Below are 20,841 nucleotides of genomic sequence, written 5' to 3'. Positions count from 1 at the left end.
CAGAAGTCCATGTCTTTATGTGAATAAATAAGTGTTGCTTCAGTTCTTGTGTGCTTTTGTGGTTGTGGTTCAGCTGAGAAGATGCTTTTTTTTTTTACTTAGAAGTTTAGCATGACCATTGCAGGAAACAGTGCAGCCACAATGCTTTTAAAAGATTGTACTTTTAAAAGTACAAAAAGTACTGGGGATGTTTTCATATTTCAGACTTTGATATAATGTTTCTATATTTCTCTGCTATGAATGGTTGTGACATCTTTTGAGGTGTAACATGTTTGAAAACATGGACAGTTTAGACCATCAATTATTTTGTTAGTCATACTTGCATGCTCAAAAATATTTTAGATCAATCCCTATTAACCAATCACTAGTTGGAAAAGTGACTAAACACATAATAAAACCTAAAACTTAAGCTACTGGTCATACAATACATAACAGTTTTTATAATCATTTTCATGCTTCTGCAATGTAACATTTTGTTCAGTGTTTGAGAGTTCAGTAAGAAAGAGGCTAAAACAATGAAGTGTGAGGTTGCTGTCTGCAAAATGGCAACCTTTTCTTATGTGGTTTAAGGTGATATTTCTGGTCTTGCTCTGAAACAGGAGGAAACAGAGACACTGTTAGAAGTGACCCACTCCTGTCATGCACATACACTCTGCTGTAGACATGATTTACCCTCTGATTCTCTCTGGGATTTTACTTCACATCTCAGGTAAACAATTATAGTAGTCTCTAGTTAGGGTTATTAGACTATCGTAAGGTGTTGTTTAACCTTAAATTGTTAAAATTGTTTAATCTGAATTTAGGCTAGTAATTCTTCAGTAGTTATTTTGGTAACGCTTTAGATTACAACCCGCAAAGAACTACGTAAGTAAACTGAATTTACGGTGTATGTTTCTGTAATTATAGTGTACCTATAAAGTACGTACATGTAGGTATAAGGGAACGATATGTTATATTTGGGTAATAAGGGGATAACAAACCAGATATTCAACCTGCAAAGAACTACATAAATATACTGAATTTACGGTGTATGTTTCTGTTATTATAGTGTACCTATTAGTACGTATGTGTAGGTATAAGAGAACAATAGGCTATGTTACGTTTTGGTAATTCGGGGGTAACAACCAGATATACAACCTGCAAAGAACTGCGTAAGTAAATTGAAGTTACAGTGAATGTTTCATATTTATATTGTACCTACGTGTAAGTATAAGGGAGCAATATGTTAAGGTGGGTAATAACGGGGTACCAAACAGATATACAAATAATTAAAAATAATTTATAATGGATTAATTTAAAAAACTTAACAGGTACCTGTTATATTAAATCGTAAGTTTGGTGTATCTATACGTAAGCTTTTTAAAATGACTGGGAAATTATACTCTTGTTCCATGTAGTTACAGGGTAATTGTGCCTCTGCGGGCTGTAAATTAAAGTGGCGATTGTTCCCCTCTTGTTTAACGAAGTTACAGGGTAGGTACAATACATAAACACACAATCTGTGTATTTTAATATTTTTTATAGTCGCTAATCCCACTTCTGCCTCTAAACCTAACGTTAACTATGACTGAACAGTAATAAAATATAAAAAAAAGGAAAGTGCAATCACAATCATTTATTTATTGCAAAAAATGTCAACAGCCATACAAAAAAGTAATCCAAATAATGATGCGTTTGCAGCCGCAGTCTTTTTTTGGCAGAATACAGTAGGTTTGAGGTGCTGTAGGATGAGAGCAGAATTTAAATTGTTAATCGTTGAAAATATTATCCAGATTATTGTCTTGATCCACTCCTCGAAGGCGCCCGCGCGTCATTCCAACACATCTCACCAGAAACACGGCATGTCGTAATCTGTGACGAATGCAGGCGAGAGCCAATGAACGTCCGATTTTCCTGTCACAAAATGCACTTTAGCACGGGTTTATGGCTGTTGCTGCTGGAGATGGAGATGAAGATCGCCGGACAAAGCCTTGAATTTGGTTCTGGTCCTCGCAAATCGTATGGATTCTGAAGATCTGGGTTACAGCACACAAATAAAATTGTTTAATATGTAATTATGATGCGTGTTCGGTGTATTTTATGGTTGTATTGTTAGTTACAGCATGTTAGAGAAAACGCATTTGTGTTCCACCACGACAAACGAAGTTAATATTACATGAATGATTAAACGATTGCAGAAATATTATTTATTTTAAAGGTTTAACGTGTAGTCATGATAACATTATGTAGACCTATTCTTGGAAACGAGCTGGCAACAGAAATCGCACAAAAATGAATGAAATGTTATAATTTCATATTAAGTAAACGTTAAATGTTTAGATGATGTAAATATGTCAGTATTATTCATTTATTTTCTGTAAAATGTAAATAAATGTACAGTTTGTAGAACCACATTTTACGTCGCGTTGTTATTGTACCTACACTGTAACTTCGTTGAACAAGAGGGAAACAATCGCCACTTTAATTTACAGCCCGCAGAGACACACTGACCCTGTAACTACATGGAACAAGAGTATAATTTCCCAATAATTTAAAAAAGCTTACGTATAGATACACCAAACGTACGATTTAATAGAATAGGTACCTGTTAAGTTTTTTTTAAATTAATCCATTATAAATTATTTGTATATCTGTGATAAACGTAACCTATTGTTCCCTTATTCTTACACGTAGGTACAATATAAATACGAAACATTCACCGTAACTTTAGTTTATTTACGCAGTTCTTTGCAGGTTGTATTTATGGTTGTTACTCTCTGTTACCAAAACGTAACATGTTGTTCCCGTATACCTACACATACGTACTAATAGGTGCACTATAATTACAGAAACGTGCACCGTAAATTCAGTATACTTGTGTAGTTTGTTGCAGGTAGAATATCTGGTTTGTTATCCCCTTATTACCCAAATATAACATGTTGTTCCCTTATACCTACATGTACGTACTTTATAGGTACACTATAATTGCAGAAACATACACCGTAAATTCAGTTTACTTACGTAGTTCTTTGCGGGTTGTAATCTAAAGCGTTACCGTTATTTTTCCATAATGTGCAATTTATGCATGTTGACATGTTTTGCCTATACTTAATCTTGTCTACAGATGGTGCTGGACTTGAGAACATTAATATAGGAGTGAAACCTAAATCATCTGGCATTATTCCATGTCTATATGATGAAAAACATAAAGAAAACCGGAAATACTGGTGTAAGGGGACGTATTGGGTCTCTTGCAAAATATTGGCATCTGCAAATAATACCAGAAAATATTCTCTCACTGATTATCCAAACCAGAGTATTTTTACAGTGCAATGGGAGAATCTGCAGACCTCAGACGCTGGATTTTACTGGTGTGCTGTGGAAATCGGTGACTATAACATCCCAGACGACAGTTATTATTTGTATCTGAAGGTACAATCAGGTAAGAATATCTTTCCAGATCGCACCTTATCTCTGAGAAACATGAGTTTATGCATTTTACTGAAATAAAATAATGCAGCTATGAGTAATGTTAGAAATTCTGTAAAAGTTTTTTTTGGACAATACACTCTTAAACATGTTTTGACATCTAATCTAATCTAATCTCATTGAATCTAATTTGTCTAAACATAAACACATTGATTCTTCTAACTGTACATAGTTTGGTGGTTGAAGTTGATGTGAAGTTAATTACTCTTACACGGAAACAAAATGAAATCAATAATCTCATCGAAGCTGGCGAAAATAAGGAAAAAGTTAATGCACAAGTTGACAAGTTAATTCATTTTAGAGAATTTCTTGATGGAATCAAAAGTTGGATAGGTGCAGGTGACGATGATAAGCAAGAAGAAAATTATGAGGGTTTAGGAGTTGCTATTGGGCCAGATGACAGTGTGACTCAAATAGACAAAAGATACGATCAAGAAAAGGAGGTTGAACGTTTGGAAGATGCCGCTGATGGGGACAGTGTGCATGATAAGACAGCAGAAGGAACTGCAAAAAAGGTCACTGCTAAAGCATAGTGAGATCTACAGTAAGAGCAACTATGCCAGCAAAACCTCACCGTTCTGCAAAACAAGTGGTTAAAACTGAACCAGAGGGTGCTCAATCATGCCCTACTAACCTGAAAGATAATGCTCTTGTAGATGTCATGAGAAAACAAGATGATGTTAGTCAGGCAACAGCAGCTGTCTCTTCTTCCAGTAAGGAAGATTCCCATATTTGATAGTAATCCACTTGAGTACAGAGCATTCTTAAAGGCCTTTGAGCAAATAATTGAAAGAACAGATAATATGCAAGACCGACTGTATTATCTTGAACAATTTACAAAAGCAGAAGATGGTCCTGCTCTGAGATCTTATGCGCTTTTGCTGAGAAGATGCTTCAATACCATGCATAAAAATTGGTTATTGTGAAGATTTGGAAATTGCAGCAAACATGAAGGTTATTGTGTCTAAACTGTCCTTTAAATTATGTGACAAATGGAGATCGGTTGCCTGCAATATGCAAGATGAGGCTCAGCAAAAGTTTAAGAATCTCCTTGAATTCATCGAGAAATAAGCACAAATCATGCTTGATCACATTTTTTGAGAAATTCAGGGCTCAGCAGATAACAGAAGAACTCCTAAAATGGTCGACTTCAAAGCCAAATGTAAAAATTGCCAGTAGGGGGAGCAGTTTTGCCACAGCAGTCAGTACAGATTCTGAACAATTCAATACTAAAACTAAACTGAAAGCCCCAGGAAGATCAGTCAATGCCTCTTCAGCTGCTGTTTGATAATTGTGTGCATTTTGTGGGTAAGATCATGCAGTGGAGATGTGTGACTCGTTTAAACGGAAATCCAATAAAGAAATGGTGGAGTTTCTGAAGACCAGTGGAATGTGCTTTGGGTGCTTAGGAAAAGGGCACATGAGCAGCAACTGTTGAAGGCGTTTGATATGTCAGATTTGTAATACCAATAATCCTACAGTACAAACTGGTTAAACCAAAGAATCTTCACTGTCGCCTTTCTCGACCCAGGTAGCTCTGTAAAATTTTGCACTGAGCAACTGATGAGAAATTGAATGCTCCTAGGCAAAAGTTGGATATACTTTTGAAAACATGGGTGAACCAGTTTACAGAATCTCTGGACTTGAAGTAGCAGCATTAAAAGGAGATACTTACCTGGCATTACTTGATGTGTACACTCAAAGCACAATCCCAGTCACCAAAGATAACATCCCTAAAGTGGAAAACCTAAAAAGGTGGTCTTATTTGAAAGATGTGCATTTTACTCCAATAGATGCTGGCATTGGGTTACTTATTGGAGTAAATGCTCCAAAAGCCTTGCTGTAAAATGCTTCATGCTTGGGTCATTAATGGCTCACTGAGTCTCAGTGTGGATAGTGATATATGTGATATGCCAACAGTTCAAGTCAATCGAATATCCATCAGTAACTTGGAAGAGCTAATAATTAGACAGTATAACCAAGACTTTGTAGAACAGCAGTATGAAAAACTGAAATGGCTGTAAAAGTTAAGCAGTTTGTGGACATAGCATCATCTTCCGCCACTCTTAAAAATGGGCATTACTACCTGAAATTGTCATTTAGTGAAGTCAAAGTGAGTATGCCCAATAACAAGCGCATAGCCCAGCAAAGATCACAGCACCTTCTGAAAAAGTTTACAAAGATTACAAGGATTTCATGGATGAGGTGCTTGAAAAGGGATATGCAAGATCATACCTCAAAAATGAGCTAGAGGTGGAACTTGGAAAGATGTGGTATCTACCACACATAGCCCCAGTCATACTTCCTGCCAGGCAGATTTTGCAGCAATTATGCAAACAAAAATTAGGATGGGATGAGACCATTCCACTGCACATGAGCCAATCTTGGCAGAGATGTTAATTGACAAATACTTTTGAGAGATGAATTGAAGACTTTAAACAAATTACATGCTTTTGCTGGTAATTCATTATGTTGTGCTGTTTGTAGAGCTGTACGTTTGCATACGTTAAAGGGGTCATTGGATGCCCATTTTCCACAAGTTGATATAATTCTTTAGGGTCTTAATGAAAAGTCTATAACATGGTTTGTGTAAAATTTCTCAATGGTATTGTAAAAAACACCTTTTTTTTACCTCTTTTTTTTTTTTTAAATCAGCTCTGCAAAAAATCATGTTCTGGTCAATGTTGCTTTGAATGTTAATGAGCTTTGCTTGCCCCGCCCCTCTCTGTGGAGTGAAGAGCCTGTTTACTTTAGCCGCATTTAGCCACGATTAGCCATTAAACTTGCTAACTAGCACATTATTAGGAAAGATTCATGAAAAAAAAAAAACCTTATACTCACTTCTGCTATAAGTGAAGCTGTAAGTGAATCATGATTGATTCGTGTGAACATACACGGATATATGTAGATTGGGAGGCGCATTCCCTTCACAAACAAACATAATCCACTGCAGACTCAGCAGCTCAGATGTTGGGAGTAAATGACGACTACTATGTTCATTATTACATCCAACAACAGAACACCTCAATTGCTTCGAGCCATTCTTGTCTACTTTCCTGTTCTGGCATTGAAACAGTGGTGACTGGACTGTTACAGCTCATTTAAGGCAGGTCTAAAGTAAGACGGCCATGTCAATCAACTATTATGGTAGCGACCTCTGATGCTGAGAATGGTTTGATTTGAAAAAAGGGAAATTATTTTTACAGATTAAATAAAAACCACTGCATGATATTTTTATCAGTTTATTGGCTGATTGAAATGTTGTTCCAGGATCAACAAGGATGTTAACACTGCCAACACACATTTGTGTTCAAATGGTTTGATTTATAAAATTTTTACAGATTAAATAAAAACCACATTGTTCCAATGACCAAAGTTTCAGAATTAATGCACTGAAAAGTAAGAATCATTTACTTAATTTGAATGTCATCGCTGTGGTTTTGTGGTAGCAGTGAAGACAATGTTTGAATTGAGGATTGCATATCAAAAGCAAACAGTAAGAGTATTATGCTATTTTGAAGTTTAGCCACTGACAGAATCATTCAGTAGGCTACAATGTTCTATGTGCATCAATGTAAGAATGTACATTCTTGGTCATATTGTTTATTTTCCAGAATTGTTTTTTAACCGTTTCAGTTCCTGATGTGTCTGTGGTGAGCAGCAGTGTATCTGGACATGAAGGTGGTGATATCAGTGTTCAGTGTCTCTACAGTTCTGAAAAAAAGAATGAAGTCAAACAGTGGTGCAGAATTAAAGATCAGAGCTGTTACACAGTGGGCAGCACTGACACATCCCAGAATTCATTAGTCAAGATCAGTGATGATGGGAAAAAAACCTTCACTGTGCTGATGACTGGACTGAAACTGAATGATTCTGGCTGGTACTTCTGCTCTGTAGGAGACTGGCAGGCTCCTGTTCAACTCAAGGTCACTAAACCCAAACAAGGTAAGATCACAAACCAATTCAGCCATTAAAATGATGTAAAATAAAACTAACCTCATTTCCTTCTCTTTTTAAGTACCTACAACTATTCCAGCAACTAAACCATCTGGCTCTAAGACAGACATGTAGGTGTAAACACACTTGACCTTTCAGAAAAACAATCACATCCAAATACTTTTGTAGCCAGAACATTTTGATCTGACCCCTAGATAACGAAGGGTTGTAAAAAGGGCAAAAGTTTCATTATTTTATATGCTGATAGATTGTTGAAAAACTTCAATTTATGGCCACTCAAAATTTATGTGATCTCCGTTCAAAGAATCTGGCTGCATACAAATATGTGAGTGAATGACTGAATTATTATTATTATTGTTTTTAAATAACTTGGCTCCATTATGTAGTTCCAAGTTATGTAGTACTAGTGCAATTAAATGTTACTTATGAAATGATTACAAAGGGGTTACATCCACATATTTATTTATTTTTCATAAATTGTATTGACTGCTCTAAAATATGAGACACCAATGTTTCAGGAGTTTATTTCCTATTTGGGTTTATGTATATGCTTTATTAAGTTTTTTTTCCTTGGTATTGTCAGATGCAAGTGTTTCCTGTCATAGCTATGCAAATATTTGATTTCAAAAACACTATAATAGCTATTAAATTATTTCTTGTGATGATTTTAAATTTGTATTTAACTCAGAATGATCACAAAGTAAACACAGGTGCTAAAGTCTAAAACTGTGTCCTGGCTGTGCTTTAAAATGAAAATTATTAGTAGTAAAATGTTATTATTTTCCATTTTTTACATTGTTTTGCAGGCACACAACACAATCATCAACCAACATCAATACTACAACTATGAATAAAATAATAAACAGTAAGAAACAGCTAAACTAAATTGAAATATTTAGTAAAATTCAAAAGTTAAAATATTGAGTCATAGCTACTACAAACAACATTTTGACTTTTTATCATGATTGATCACCATAGGATATTTTTTCTTGGAAATGTTCTTGCATAACAAACAGCTTTGTTCATTAATAATAACATTATTTTCTAACTAAGAAATCTGTTTCTTTGTTTCTGTTTTCTGACTGGCAGCTATAACTACTGAATCAAGACCTGAGACACACATGTAAGTATGAACATTATTCAGTCATTCATAATAATTGTATTACTAAACTGTTTCATGTCACCATAGTAATGTTATGTTTAATTGCAGAGATGAAACCCATCCATCTCGAATAGCAGCCTCAGGGACTGTTAATAGTGAAATACACAGCACAGATGAGCAAAACAAGTATTTAAGGCATTTTAACGTGCATTTGCTTGAAATTATATCTCTAAATTAGACTTTACAAGATTAACTTGCTATGTATTAAAAGTGAGAATAGTTCTGTGTGATAAATATAAATGTCTCTTCATCACTTACAGGCGTGATGTGATTCTGCTCATGTTTCTACCAGCGATGCTTGTGCTGTTAGTGATTGTTACTTTTGTTGCCATAGTAACTTGGAGACTGAGAAAAAAGCAGAGTGAGTTTTCTGGATGACTGAAATTGCATTATAGTGCTTAATTTTCAGAAGCTATATACAGTGGGTACGGAAAGTATTCAGACCCCCTTAAATTTTTCACTCTTTGTTATATTGCAGCCATTTGCTAAAATCATTTAAGTTCATTTTTTTTCCTCATTAATGTACACACAGCACCCCATATTGACAGAAAAACACAGAATTGTTGACATTTTTGCAGATTTATTAAAAAAGAAAAACTGAAATATCACATGGTCCTAAGTATTCAGACCCTTTGCTGTGACACTCATATATTTAACTCAGGTGCTGTCCATTTCTTCTGATCATCCTTGAGATGGTTCTACACCTTCATTTGAGTCCAGCTGTGTTTGATTATACTGATTAGGAAAGCCACACACCTGTCTGTATAAGACCTTACAGCTCACAGTGCATGTCAGAGCAAATGAGAATCATGAGGTCAAAGGAACTGCCTGAAGAGCTCAGAGACAGAATTGTAGCAAGGCACAGATCTGGCCAAGGTTACAAAAAAATTTCTGCTGTGCTTAAGGTTCCTAAGAGCACAGTGGCCTCCATAATCCTTAAATGGAAGACATTTGGGACGACCAGAACCCTTCCTAGAGCTGGCCATCCGGCCAAACTGAGCTATCGGGGGAGAAGAGCCTTGGTGAGAGAGGTAAAGAAGAACCCAAAGATCACTGTGGCTGAGCTCCAGAGATGCAGTCGGGAGATGGGAGAAAGTTGTAGAAAGTCAACCATCACTGCAGCCCTCCACCAGTCGGGGCTTTATGGCAGAGTGGCCCGACGGAAGCCTCTCCTCAGTGCAAGACACATGAAAGCCCGCATGGAGGTTGCTAAAAAACACCTGAAGGACTCCAAGATGGTGAGAAATAAGATTCTCTGGTCTGAAGAGACCAAGATAGAACTTTTTGGCCTTAATTCTAAGCGGTATGTGTGGAGAAAACCAGGCACTGCTCATCACCTGTCCAATACAGTCCCAACAGTGAAGCATGGTGGTGGCAGCATCATGCTGTGGGGGTGTTTTTCAACTGCAGGGACAGGACGACTCGTTGCAATCGAGGGAAAGATGAATGCGGCCAAGTACAGGGATATCCTGGACGAAAACCTTCTCCAGAGTGCTCAGGACCTCAGACTGGGCCGAAGGTTTACCTTACAACAAGACAATGACCCTAAGCACACAGCTAAAATAACGAAGGAGTGGCTTCACAACAACTCCGTGACTGTTCTTGAATGGCCCAGCCAGAGCCCTGACTTAAACCCAATTGAGCATCTCTGGAGAGACCTAAAAATGGCTGTCCACCAACGTTTACCATCCAACCTGACAGAACTCGAGAGGATCTGCAAGGAGAAATGGCAGAGGATCCCAAAATCCAGGTGTGAAAAACTTGTTGCATCTTTCCCAAAAAGACTCCTGGCTGTATTAGATCAAAAGGGTGCTTCTACTAAATACTGAGCAAAGGGTCTGAATACTTAGGACCATGTGATATTTCAGTTTTTCTTTTTTAATAAATCTGCAAAAATGTCAACAATTCTGTGTTTTTCTGTCAGTATAGGGTGCTGTGTGTACATTAATGAGGGAAAAAAATGAACTTAAATGATTTTAGCAAATGGCTGCAATATAACAAAGAGTGAAAAATTTAAGGGGGTCTGAATACTTTCCGTACCCACTGTATATAAACTGCCCTCCAAAAGTTTGGAAACGCCCTAGAAAAATGGGGTTTTGGACAATATTGGCATGAATCCTTTTTAATTTCTGATAATTTTGCACTGATAAGGGACAACACAAACTACAAAAACATTTTATTACATAAACAGTTTATACATAGAATTTTTTTTTTTTTTGATTCATCAAAATATCCACATTAGCAGCTATTACAGCTCTGCATAATCTGGGCCTAAATTCATTGTATTCTAAACTTATTTGGCAATCAATTGTTGAAGCTGTTAAGGTGCTCTGACCTAAAAATCATTTAAAACCTGGGCCAAGTTTAAACCAGTAACCAGGCATCACAGCTGGCAAAGGGGCATGTCTGACTTTGACATGTATATATTGCCATTATGATGTAATCAAAATGAAAATTATTATTGCTGGCCTTCAATGATAATGTCAAGTTACTTTAATGCACTTACACCAAAAAATGATAAGGATTTATGCTGATATCATCCAAAACCACACTTTGCCAGGGGTGTTTCCAAACTTTTGGAGGGCAGTGTATAAGTTAAATTAATTTCATTACAGTATGTGAGAAAAAAATAAGTTGACTTAAAAGGTATCCAGCTAGGTCAATTATAGGAAATCATTCTCCAGGGACAAAAACTGTAAAATATAAGTTGATTGTCTTGATGCAAACACATTTGACCACAAAATGATTACACTGGCCAATCAGAATCAAGTGTTCCAGAGGGCCATATTAAATAAATAGTATTTTATCATATTTTTTGTGTTTCATTCACAAACCTGTCAAGTTAAATTTTGGTTTGCCAAATAACCTTTCATGCAGTGAACAGTTCTTATTTACCTTTTTTCCCCTTAGTGTGAAGAACATTTTAAAAATCTTTAGAACATTCTAAAAAGAACTTTTGCGGAATGGAAAGATTCTATCCATGTCGAAGGTTCTTCAGAGTGCACATGTAAAATATTATGAGATTTAATCTTCATATCTCACTCTGACAGAGAGGAGTCAAAATACAGAAGAAGAACATCTCAACAGCACCAGAAATGCAGTAAGTATTTTAGAATGTAATTAACATCAAAGCATTAAATCTTCAGAGAAGAACACATTTATCTAAAACTCATGAGCTAACAGTACAATTTGTGTTTAATACAGATGCCCTGTGAAAGCCAAATGACATCCCACAGTCCAGCAGATGCTACTGTAAGTGATCAGTCAATGTGTTCTGTAAAAATTTACTGAGATGCTGATTACAAATGAATGACCATCAGTTGCGTTTATTCACAGTCTTCTGCCTCAGTGGATGAGCTTTCAGTGATTTACAGTTCTGTGATTCATAAAGCAGTAAGTGTTTCTTCTGGATGTTCTCCAATGAGATTTTTTGCACGAGTGATATGTGTCACAACAGTTTCAGCTGGGATTTGGCTGGAAATGATAACTATTGCATTTCCACGTGTAGCACTGAAGTGACATACTAAGGCTTGTGATGCAGAAATTAGATTCTCAGAGCTGATCTTGTTTATTCACAGCCTTCAACATCTGTGAATTCAGAAGGTGAAGCGATCTACAGCGCTGTGAAAAAAACACCCAAGGCTGTGAGTTCATAACAAGAGGTGTTCTGCTCCTTCTGAATGAATTTATGAGAAAGTGAAAGTCAATAATTGTAAATTAATAACAAATCTGTTTTACAGTTCCAGTTTTAAACAGTGCTTAACATATGCAGCTAAAAATATATGTGCGTTGTTTTTTTTTTAAATACGGTGGTTGGCTTTACGGTGAAAACAAAATAAATAATTCAAGTTTTAAAGTACATTGTTGTGAGGTACATTTCTGAAGTACCTCTGCATATTACAGGTATATTCCAGAATTAATTAAATAAATTCATCTTAAAGGACATCTAAAATCTAAAGTCCCCCCAGTGAATTTTGGCCATTTCCACCACTGCACATCATCATCTCAATAGTTGTGACTGATAAAAATTTAGTATGTTACACTTGCCCCCCAAATCCCCCTACTAGTGAAACAGAGGTGTAAATAGTAGTGAGACTGTGACCAAAACATTTGTTTGAAAACTAGAGCAGGGTTGTTCAGCTTTGGCCCTGGTGAGTCCAAACTCACCTGCCTGTAATTGTCTAGTAATCCTGAAGAACTTGATTAGCTTGTTCACATGTGTTTGATTAGGGCTGAACTAAACTCAGGAAAGTGGACTTTGAGGGTCAGAGCTGAGAAATCCTGATCTACACTGTAAAATCCAATAGTGTATCTTACTTGTATATAATTAGTTATCTTTACTTAGTTGCTCTACTTACTAGGTTTTATCAAGTTACAGCTAATTTCAAGGCGAAAAAAACAGTTTACTTGCTGCTTTGAGTAAGGCTTACTTAAAATATTCAAGTAGTCACAACAAAACCAATGACATGAATACACCAGTGAGAGGCAGAAGTGTGCTAATGTGTTGCTAATGTGCAACAAAACCACAGAAGAAGAAATTAGGACAGTTAGAGCATGCGCAACAAGCAATGTTTTGAATTTGTGCTGACATCGGTTGGCTCCAGCTAATTGGTGAAGAATTTGCTGAAACTGGGAAAAGAAGCAGAGACTGCTTGCATTTTTACCTCTGGACAAAGACACTAAGGTAAGTTATCAAAAAAATAATTGTGTGTAAATGTGTCTTTCTGTCTGCTGCTAATTTTAACTGACTTGGCCCTATTTTGTGCATGGGCTGCATGTAAAGTAGACAAAAGACAAGTGATCCTGTTTACACTAGATGCTTTTTTACTGTCACAAATGTAAAACTTTGTAGTTAGTTTTCTGTTTTGCCCAGAGTTGATGCCGCAAACCCATGTTGATTTTAAGTTAATTTTTCAATTTACAATTTTATCATCATATATGTTTTAATACATCACAATTATTGCCATTGCATGATTAAACCTTTGTGGTTTAAATTAAATGAGCTTTTTGTCTCACAGTAATTGTTATTTCTTGTAACGTGAACACTGAGGCGGTGTAGAATCCAATTGCAGAAGTTTATTATAAACAACAGCAAACATACACGATGAAACAGGCAAAGGGTCAATAACTGGAGAAGCAGTCCAAAACGTAAACGTAATCCAAACAGCAGAGAGTTTAAACAGGCAGTGGGTCAAATACCAAGCAGACAGTCCATGAAAGCAACCGTAACAATAGGGAAATCCAGGGAGCGATAGTCAAAGGGCAGAAAAGGGTCAAACCTTGAAAACAGTCCAAACGTGCAAACAATCCAACAGGGGTAATCCGTGAAATCAAGAGTCCATAAACAAAGCAAGGTCGCAACGGGTAATCCAACAGAGTAACAATAAACGCTTGGTAAGGCAGGTGAAACTGGCAATACTTCGCAACCTAGTGAGCACATGGTGAGTCCTTACATAGTGACAAACAGGAAGTGACAGTAGAAGCAGCAGAGGGAGCATGCAAGCAGAACTGGGGTGAGGGCTCCCTCTGCTGGCTTGGCGTTACAGAATCCCCCCCCTAGGAGCGACTCCTGGCGCTCAAAACAACAACAACAGTCCAGGTGGGTGGGGGAACAGAGGCAAAACAGGGGGTGGGATGGAGGGCCAGGTCCATGTAGAGCAGGTGGGCCTGGATCGTGGAGCAGAGACATACAGTGAAGCACAGGAGGACCTGGATCATGGAGCAGGGACAGACAGTGAAGCACTGGAGGACCTGGACCGTAGAGCTGTGGCAGACAGTGGAACCTCAGAGGACCTGGGCCGTGGAGCTGTGGCAGACCGTGAGACACTGGAGGGCCTGGGCCATGGCGCAATAGCAGATAGTGGAACCTCAGAGGACCTGGGCCGTGGAGCTGTGGCAGACCGTGAGACACTGGAGGGCCTGGGCCATGGCGCAATAGCAGACAGTGGAACCTTGGAGGACCAGGGCCGTGGAGCTGTGACAGACAGTGGAACCTTGGAGGACCAGGGCCGTGGAGCTGTGACAGACAGTGGAACCTTGGAGGACCTTGGCCGTGGAGCAATGGCAGAGTAGGGGACCATGGTGGGGCAGGCAGAACAGGTAGAGCAGGGAGCCATGGCGAGGCAGGCAGAGCAGGCAGAACAAGAAGCCATGGCGAGGCAGGCAGAGCAGGCAGAACAAGGAGCCATTGCAGGGCAGGTAGAGCACACAGGAGTAGAGTTATCCATAGTGGGCCTAATGACATGCATAGCAGAGTGGCGTGCACCCAAACAATCTCCTTGACCGTGGCATGACAAGCAGAGAGTTCATCTTGGGACGCCGCCCCCATAGGAGGATCCACAGCATGCGCTGACACCTCCGGGGGCATGGGCGCAGATGCTTGGGCAGGTGAGGCAGGGAAGTCATAAATGGCCTTCATGGCCGTGACAGAGAGTCTGTGGGGAAACGCCGCCCCTTTAGGAGGTTCTGCAGCCGGAGCTGCCACTTCAGGGGGCATTGGCGCAGACTTATTGACAGAGGAGGCCTCTGGCGTAGACTCGTGGACAGGCGAGGCCTCTGGCGCAGACTCGTGGACAGGCGAGGCCTCTGGCGTAGACTCGTGGACAGGCGAGGCCTCGGGAGCAGACTCGTGGACAGGCGAGGCCTCGGGAGCAGACTCGTGGACAGGCGAGGCCTCGGGAGCAGACTCGTGGACAGGCGAGGCCTCGGGAGCAGACTCGTGGACAGGCGAGGCCTCGGGAGCAGACTTGTGGACCGATAAGGCCTCTGGAGCAGACTCGTGGACAGGCGAGGCCTCTGGAGAACAGTGTGCAGCCCACACACTGAAAATGGCAACGGCCATTACAGGCAGCACAGTAGATAGTGGGATGTCTGTTGACCTTGAGGGTGTGGATGTTATGGGCTTGTGGCTTGTGAATGTAGGCTCTGCGTGGCTTGGGTGTGTGGGCTCTGCGTGGCTTGGGAGCGTGGGCTCTGCGTGGCTTGGGAGCGTGGGCTCTGCGTGGCTTGGGAGCGTGGGCTCTGCGTGGCTTGGGAGCGTGGGCTCTGCGTGGCTTGGGAGCGTGGGCTCTGCGTGGCTTGGGAGCGTGGGCTCTGCGTGGCTTGGGACAACAGTTTCTTGCCTTGACTCGGGGAGGCCTGCCGTGGCCTGACTTGACTCGGGGAGGCCTGCCGTGGCCTGACTTGACTCGGGGAGGCCTGCCGTGGCCAGACTTGACTCGGGGAGGCCTGCCGTGGCCAGACTTGAGTCGGGAAGAACGGCGGTGACTTGACCTGGCTTGTGCAGTCCAGCTGTGACTTGACTTGGCTTCTGAAGGTTAACTGTGACGTGGATTGACTCAGGAACAACATGGCTTGGCTCAGGAACGACATGGCTTGGCTCAGGAACGACATGGCTTGGCTCAGGAACGACATGGCTTGGCTCAGGAACGACATGGCTTGGCTCAGGAACGACATGGCTTGGCTCGGGGGGCACAGCTGTGACTTGGCTTGACTCGTGGGGCACAGCTGTGACGTGGCTTGACTCGTGGGGCACAGCTGTGACGTGGCTTGACTCGTGGGGCACAGCTGTGACGTGGCTTGACTCGTGGGACACAGCTGTGACGTGGCTTGACTCGTGGGACACAGCTGTGACGTGGCTTGACTCGTGGGACACAGCTGTGACGTGGCTTGACTCGTGGGACACAGCTGTGACGTGGCTTGACTCGTGGGACACAGCTGTGACGTGGCTTGACTCGTGGGGAACCACAGCTGTGACTTGGCTCGACTCGTGGGGAACCACAGCTGTGACTTGGCATGACTCGTGGGGAACCACAGCTGTGACTTGGCATGACTCGTGGAGAACAGCTGTAACTTGGCTTGACTCATGGGGAATAACAGCTGTATCTTGGCTTGGTTCGTGGAATACAGCTGTGACTTGGCTTGACTCGTAGGGAACAGCTGTATCTTGGCTTGACTCGTAGGGAACAGCTGTATCTTGGCTTGACTCGTAGAGAACAGCTGTATCTTGGCTTGACTCATGGGGAACAACGGCTGTGACTTGGCTTGATTCGTGGGGAACAACTGTGTCCTTGCTTGACTCATGGAGAACAACAGCTGTAACTTGGCTTGATTCATGGAGAACAGTAGCTTTGGCTTGACTTGACTCTGTTGCTTGACTTGACTCTGTTGCTTGACTTGACTCTGTTGCTTGATTTGACTCTGAAGCTTGGCCGGACTCTGAAGCTTGGCCGGACTCTGAAGCTTGGCCGGACTCTGAAGCTTGGCCGGACTCTGAGGCTTGGCCGGACTCTGAGGCTTGGCCGGACGCTGTAGCTTGGCCGGACGCTGTAGCTTGGCCGGACGCTGTAGCTTGGCCGGACGCTGTAGCTTGGCCGGACTCTGTAGCTTGACTTGACCCTGGAACTGGACTTGACTTGGGAGCCTGACTGGACTTGGAAACTTGACTTGACCCTGGAACTCGACTTGACTTGGAAGCCTGACTGGACTTGGAAACTTGACTTGACCCTGGAACTGCAACTGTAGCTTGATTTGGTTCTGTAGCTTGGCTTGGTTCTGTAGCTTGACTTGGCACAGGAACAGTAGCTGCCATTTTAGCTGCCCATACAGCCAATAGGGGTGAGTCCAGTACATGGGCCATCATGAGGCATGGCTTGGAAACAGCGATTATTTTGTGGAGTGGCTCTGGAATGGCAGCCATCTTGTGAACAGGTTTGGGGATGGCGGCCATCTTGCGTGCAGACTCTGGTGTGGCGGCGGCCATCTTGCGTGCAGACTCTGGCGTGGCGGCGGCCATCTTGCGTGCAGACTCTGGCGTGGCGGCGGCCATCTTGCGTGCAGACCCTGGCGTGGCGGCGGCCATCTTGCGTGCAGACTCTGGCGTGGCGTGAGCAGGCCCTGGAGCGGCAGGCATGGCGTGAGCAGGCCCTGGAGCGGCAGGCATGGCGTGAGCAGGCCCTGGAGCGGCAGGCATGGCGTGAGCAGGCTTTGGCTTGGTGGATGTGGCTTGAACAGGCTTTGGCTTGGCAGGCATGACGTGCACAGGCTGTGGTGTGGTGGTTACTGCAGGATTGCGGGGTCCCTCGTCCACAATCCCAACAGTGTATGGTGATCCGCTTAGGAGCAGAGCATGATCGATATATTCCTCCAGTGACCAACAAATTTTTCCCCCTGGCAGACTTGAACTAATGGGCTCGTTCAAACCAAAACGAAAAAAGTCCTTAAGTGCCACATCATTAAAATCTACTTGATAACACAGTCCACAAAAATCCTCGACATACTCCTCTATGGACCGGTCGCCTTGACGAAGGCAGATGAGACGGGATACTGCTGGGTTCATGATTCTGGTTGTGTGTGCGCTGTAACTTCTGCTGGCTTCAGGGGAGGCGAAGTATTCTGTAACGTGAACACTGAGGCGGTGTAGAATCCAATTGCAGAAGTTTATTATAAACAACAGCAAACATACACGATGAAACAGGCAAAGGGTCAATAACTGGAGAAGCAGTCCAAAACGTAAACGTAATCCAAACAGCAGAGAGTTTAAACAGGCAGTGGGTCAAATACCAAGCAGACAGTCCATGAAAGCAACCGTAACAATAGGGAAATCCAGGGAGCGATAGTCAAAGGGCAGAAAAGGGTCAAACCTTGAAAACAGTCCAAACGTGCAAACAATCCAACAGGGGTAATCCGTGAAATCAAGAGTCTATAAACAAAGCAAGGTCGCAACGGGTAATCCAACAGAGTAACAATAAACGCTTGGTAAGGCAGGTGAAACTGGCAATACTTCGCAACCTAGTGAGCACATGGTGAGTCCTTACATAGTGACAAACAGGAAGTGACAGTAGAAGCAGCAGAGGGAGCATGCAAGCAGAACTGGGGTGAGGGCTCCCTCTGCTGGCTTGGCGTTACATTTCTACAGTAATACAGAGGAAATGCTGCTTTTGAATTGATTTTATGACTGTGGCCTCAAATAGATATGTATAGAAATGTGGACACTTTCTTTCTTTCTTTCTTTCTTTCTTAATGTAACCCTTCTAAAACATGCAACTATCAAGGAATGAATGTGTCTGTAATCTAGAAGCCACAACACTAGTGTAACTTACTTTTATTTGTCATATTTAGGACAAGTGTTTGTGGCAACTGCCTTCTCTGAACAGCAGTCTCATCAGCACAGGCCTCAGTACACTGGAGGTGAGATATTTCAAGCTAATACACAGCAGTACAGCAGTTTTTTTAACTCAGTAATCACTGTGCTACACTATTTACAATTTCATTTAAAAAAAGTCTTGCATATGCAGTATACCTCTAACCACTTTTTTTTTTTTTTTGCAGATTTAAGAGGACACTTCACACCCTACAACCCCTAAAATGTATGTTGCTACATTAATTGTTTTCAAAATTTTTAAAATAAACAGTTAATGACCTCTTTATTGACACTTTGACAAAAACATTTGTACTGTAACACTTGAATGTCTTAAACTTTTTTTTTTTTTCTTCTAGAACCCAGATTTGACAGCACTGCACACCCATCTCGGGCCTTCCTGTTTCATTTTGCGATTACCCCAGATACTTCTACTACTAACCCGCTTTGTAAGCTGTAAAAAAAAAATAATAAAATACACCTTAAACAAACACTTAATTGTGGGAAAATGTAATGTGTATTTGCTCTTATATTACTGAGATACTTCTATAAGATTATTGTTGATTATATACCTCGTTCACCCAAAAAAGAAAACTATGCCATTTAATCTCTCTCATGTCATTCCAAAATGAACAAAAGTCATGGGTGAGTAAATGATAACAAATTTAAATTTTTGGTGAACCAGGCAGGACAGATAACACTGACAAATAACCATCACATTGCCCTACTTAATATTTTATTTGTTTGTTTTTTATGCAGGTGTCTGATGTTGATGCAGTCTGGACACTAATATGTGTTGGACTGCTGACCATCATTGAAGATGATGTATTTCTCCAAACCTTCTCTGCCTTGACCCTGTGTCTTCTGCCATCATTGTTCAGGGTACACTGCAAAGAACAGTCTGTAGAATCTACATCAACTGTTTCCTTCTGGAATGTCATTTGGTACATTTGGATTACTGCTACATTTGGATTGACCTAATACCATGAAAAACACTTGGAGATTCATTCAAAGTGTGGTGCTTTACTTGGGACAAAACAAAACCCTGAAACTAAAGTGACTTTTTGAACTTTAATTATATAAACCATTGGCAACGTGTGCAGCCTACCCAGTGCCATACTTAAACTCATCCTCCTACTGCTACCTCCACTTCTTACACTAAGCATACCCTAAATCAGATTGTTGTTGGTTTGTATCAGATTGTTGTTGGTTTGTGTAATACAGTACCTTTAACTTTGAATTGTCACTGCCTTAAATTTATGTCATATGAATGAAACATTGTTTTCATTAATTTGTAATGGATTTTTGAAGCACTTAAGTTACTAGACTAGTTAAATTACTAGTTACTATTACTACTTAAATTAATAGTTAGTAATTTAAGTGCTTATTTGCATTTACTTGAACAGAAATCTAATTTATTGCTAAAACCATGCAAACCGATAGCTTTAAATAAACCAAGTAAGCATTACTCTAGCACCAGAGTAACGCTTACTTGATTTATTTAAGGCAATCGGTTTGCATGGTTTTATCAAGTAAATTAGATTTCTGTTCAAGTAAATACAACTAAGTGATTCTGAGTTACCAGAACTTGCGTGTAAGTTTACAACACTAAATAAACCTTTGTAAGTACAAAATACTGTTCTTATTTGACTTTACTTGGTTTTTTCAAGGCAATCGGTTTGCATGCTTTTTTTAAGTAAGGTTTACTAATTAGAATTTACAGTGTAGAGTGAATCCTCAGCTCTTAACCAGGTGACGCAAGACATTTAAGTGGGGGTGAGAGTGAAAAGGGAAGTACAGAAGTTACGACAAACACAGAGAAAGAACTCAAGATACAGGAAGAGAAACTTGTTCAATGGGCGCATACGCAAAGACAAAAATCTTCTACATTTCAATTGGGTTTTGGCTCATTTTGGGTGAGTTTTGTGTTGTGTTTGATTCTAATGAATGATGTTTATTATTTTCTAATATTTATTTTCACAATTTATGTTTAGCTGTTTGTGTTGCTTTTATTGTGTTTTATGTGAAGGCTGAAAAAATAAAGATGTTATTTATTGTTAATCCTGGATGTAATAACAGCTTGTATTGTTTGTTAAGGTGTTGAATGCAATGATGG

General features: G+C 40.4%; 1 protein-coding gene across 1 annotated transcript; it reads left to right on the top strand.

The window, feature by feature from the left end:
• Positions 1-636: 636 nt before the first annotated feature.
• Positions 637-8,965, top strand: LOC127158069 (polymeric immunoglobulin receptor-like). Its single transcript, XM_051101205.1, has 6 exons — positions 637-709; positions 3,104-3,421; positions 7,105-7,413; positions 8,515-8,548; positions 8,636-8,713; positions 8,848-8,965. Exons 1-6 carry the CDS (start codon positions 640-642, stop codon positions 8,963-8,965), a joined length of 927 nt encoding a protein of 308 aa, XP_050957162.1. The 5' UTR covers positions 637-639.
• Positions 8,966-20,841: the final 11,876 nt, after the last annotated feature.

The sequence above is a fragment of the Labeo rohita genome, unplaced genomic scaffold (genome assembly GCF_022985175.1).
Source record: "Labeo rohita strain BAU-BD-2019 unplaced genomic scaffold, IGBB_LRoh.1.0 scaffold_132, whole genome shotgun sequence".
NCBI classification, from domain to species: Eukaryota; Metazoa; Chordata; class Actinopteri; order Cypriniformes; family Cyprinidae; genus Labeo; species Labeo rohita.
This window is presented reverse-complemented; position numbering and strand designations above follow the sequence as displayed.

Excerpts from the sequence above, each read along its gene's own strand:
- LOC127158069 (XM_051101205.1), top strand. The coding sequence starts at position 640 with ATGCACATACACTCTGCTGTAGACATGATTTACCCTCTGATTCTCTCT. Across the intron at positions 3,422-7,104 it reads GTATCTGAAGGTACAATCAG|TTCCTGATGTGTCTGTGGTG; the intron begins GTAAGAATATCT and ends TAACCGTTTCAG. Across the intron at positions 8,714-8,847 it reads AGCACAGATGAGCAAAACAA|GCGTGATGTGATTCTGCTCA; the intron begins GTATTTAAGGCA and ends CATCACTTACAG.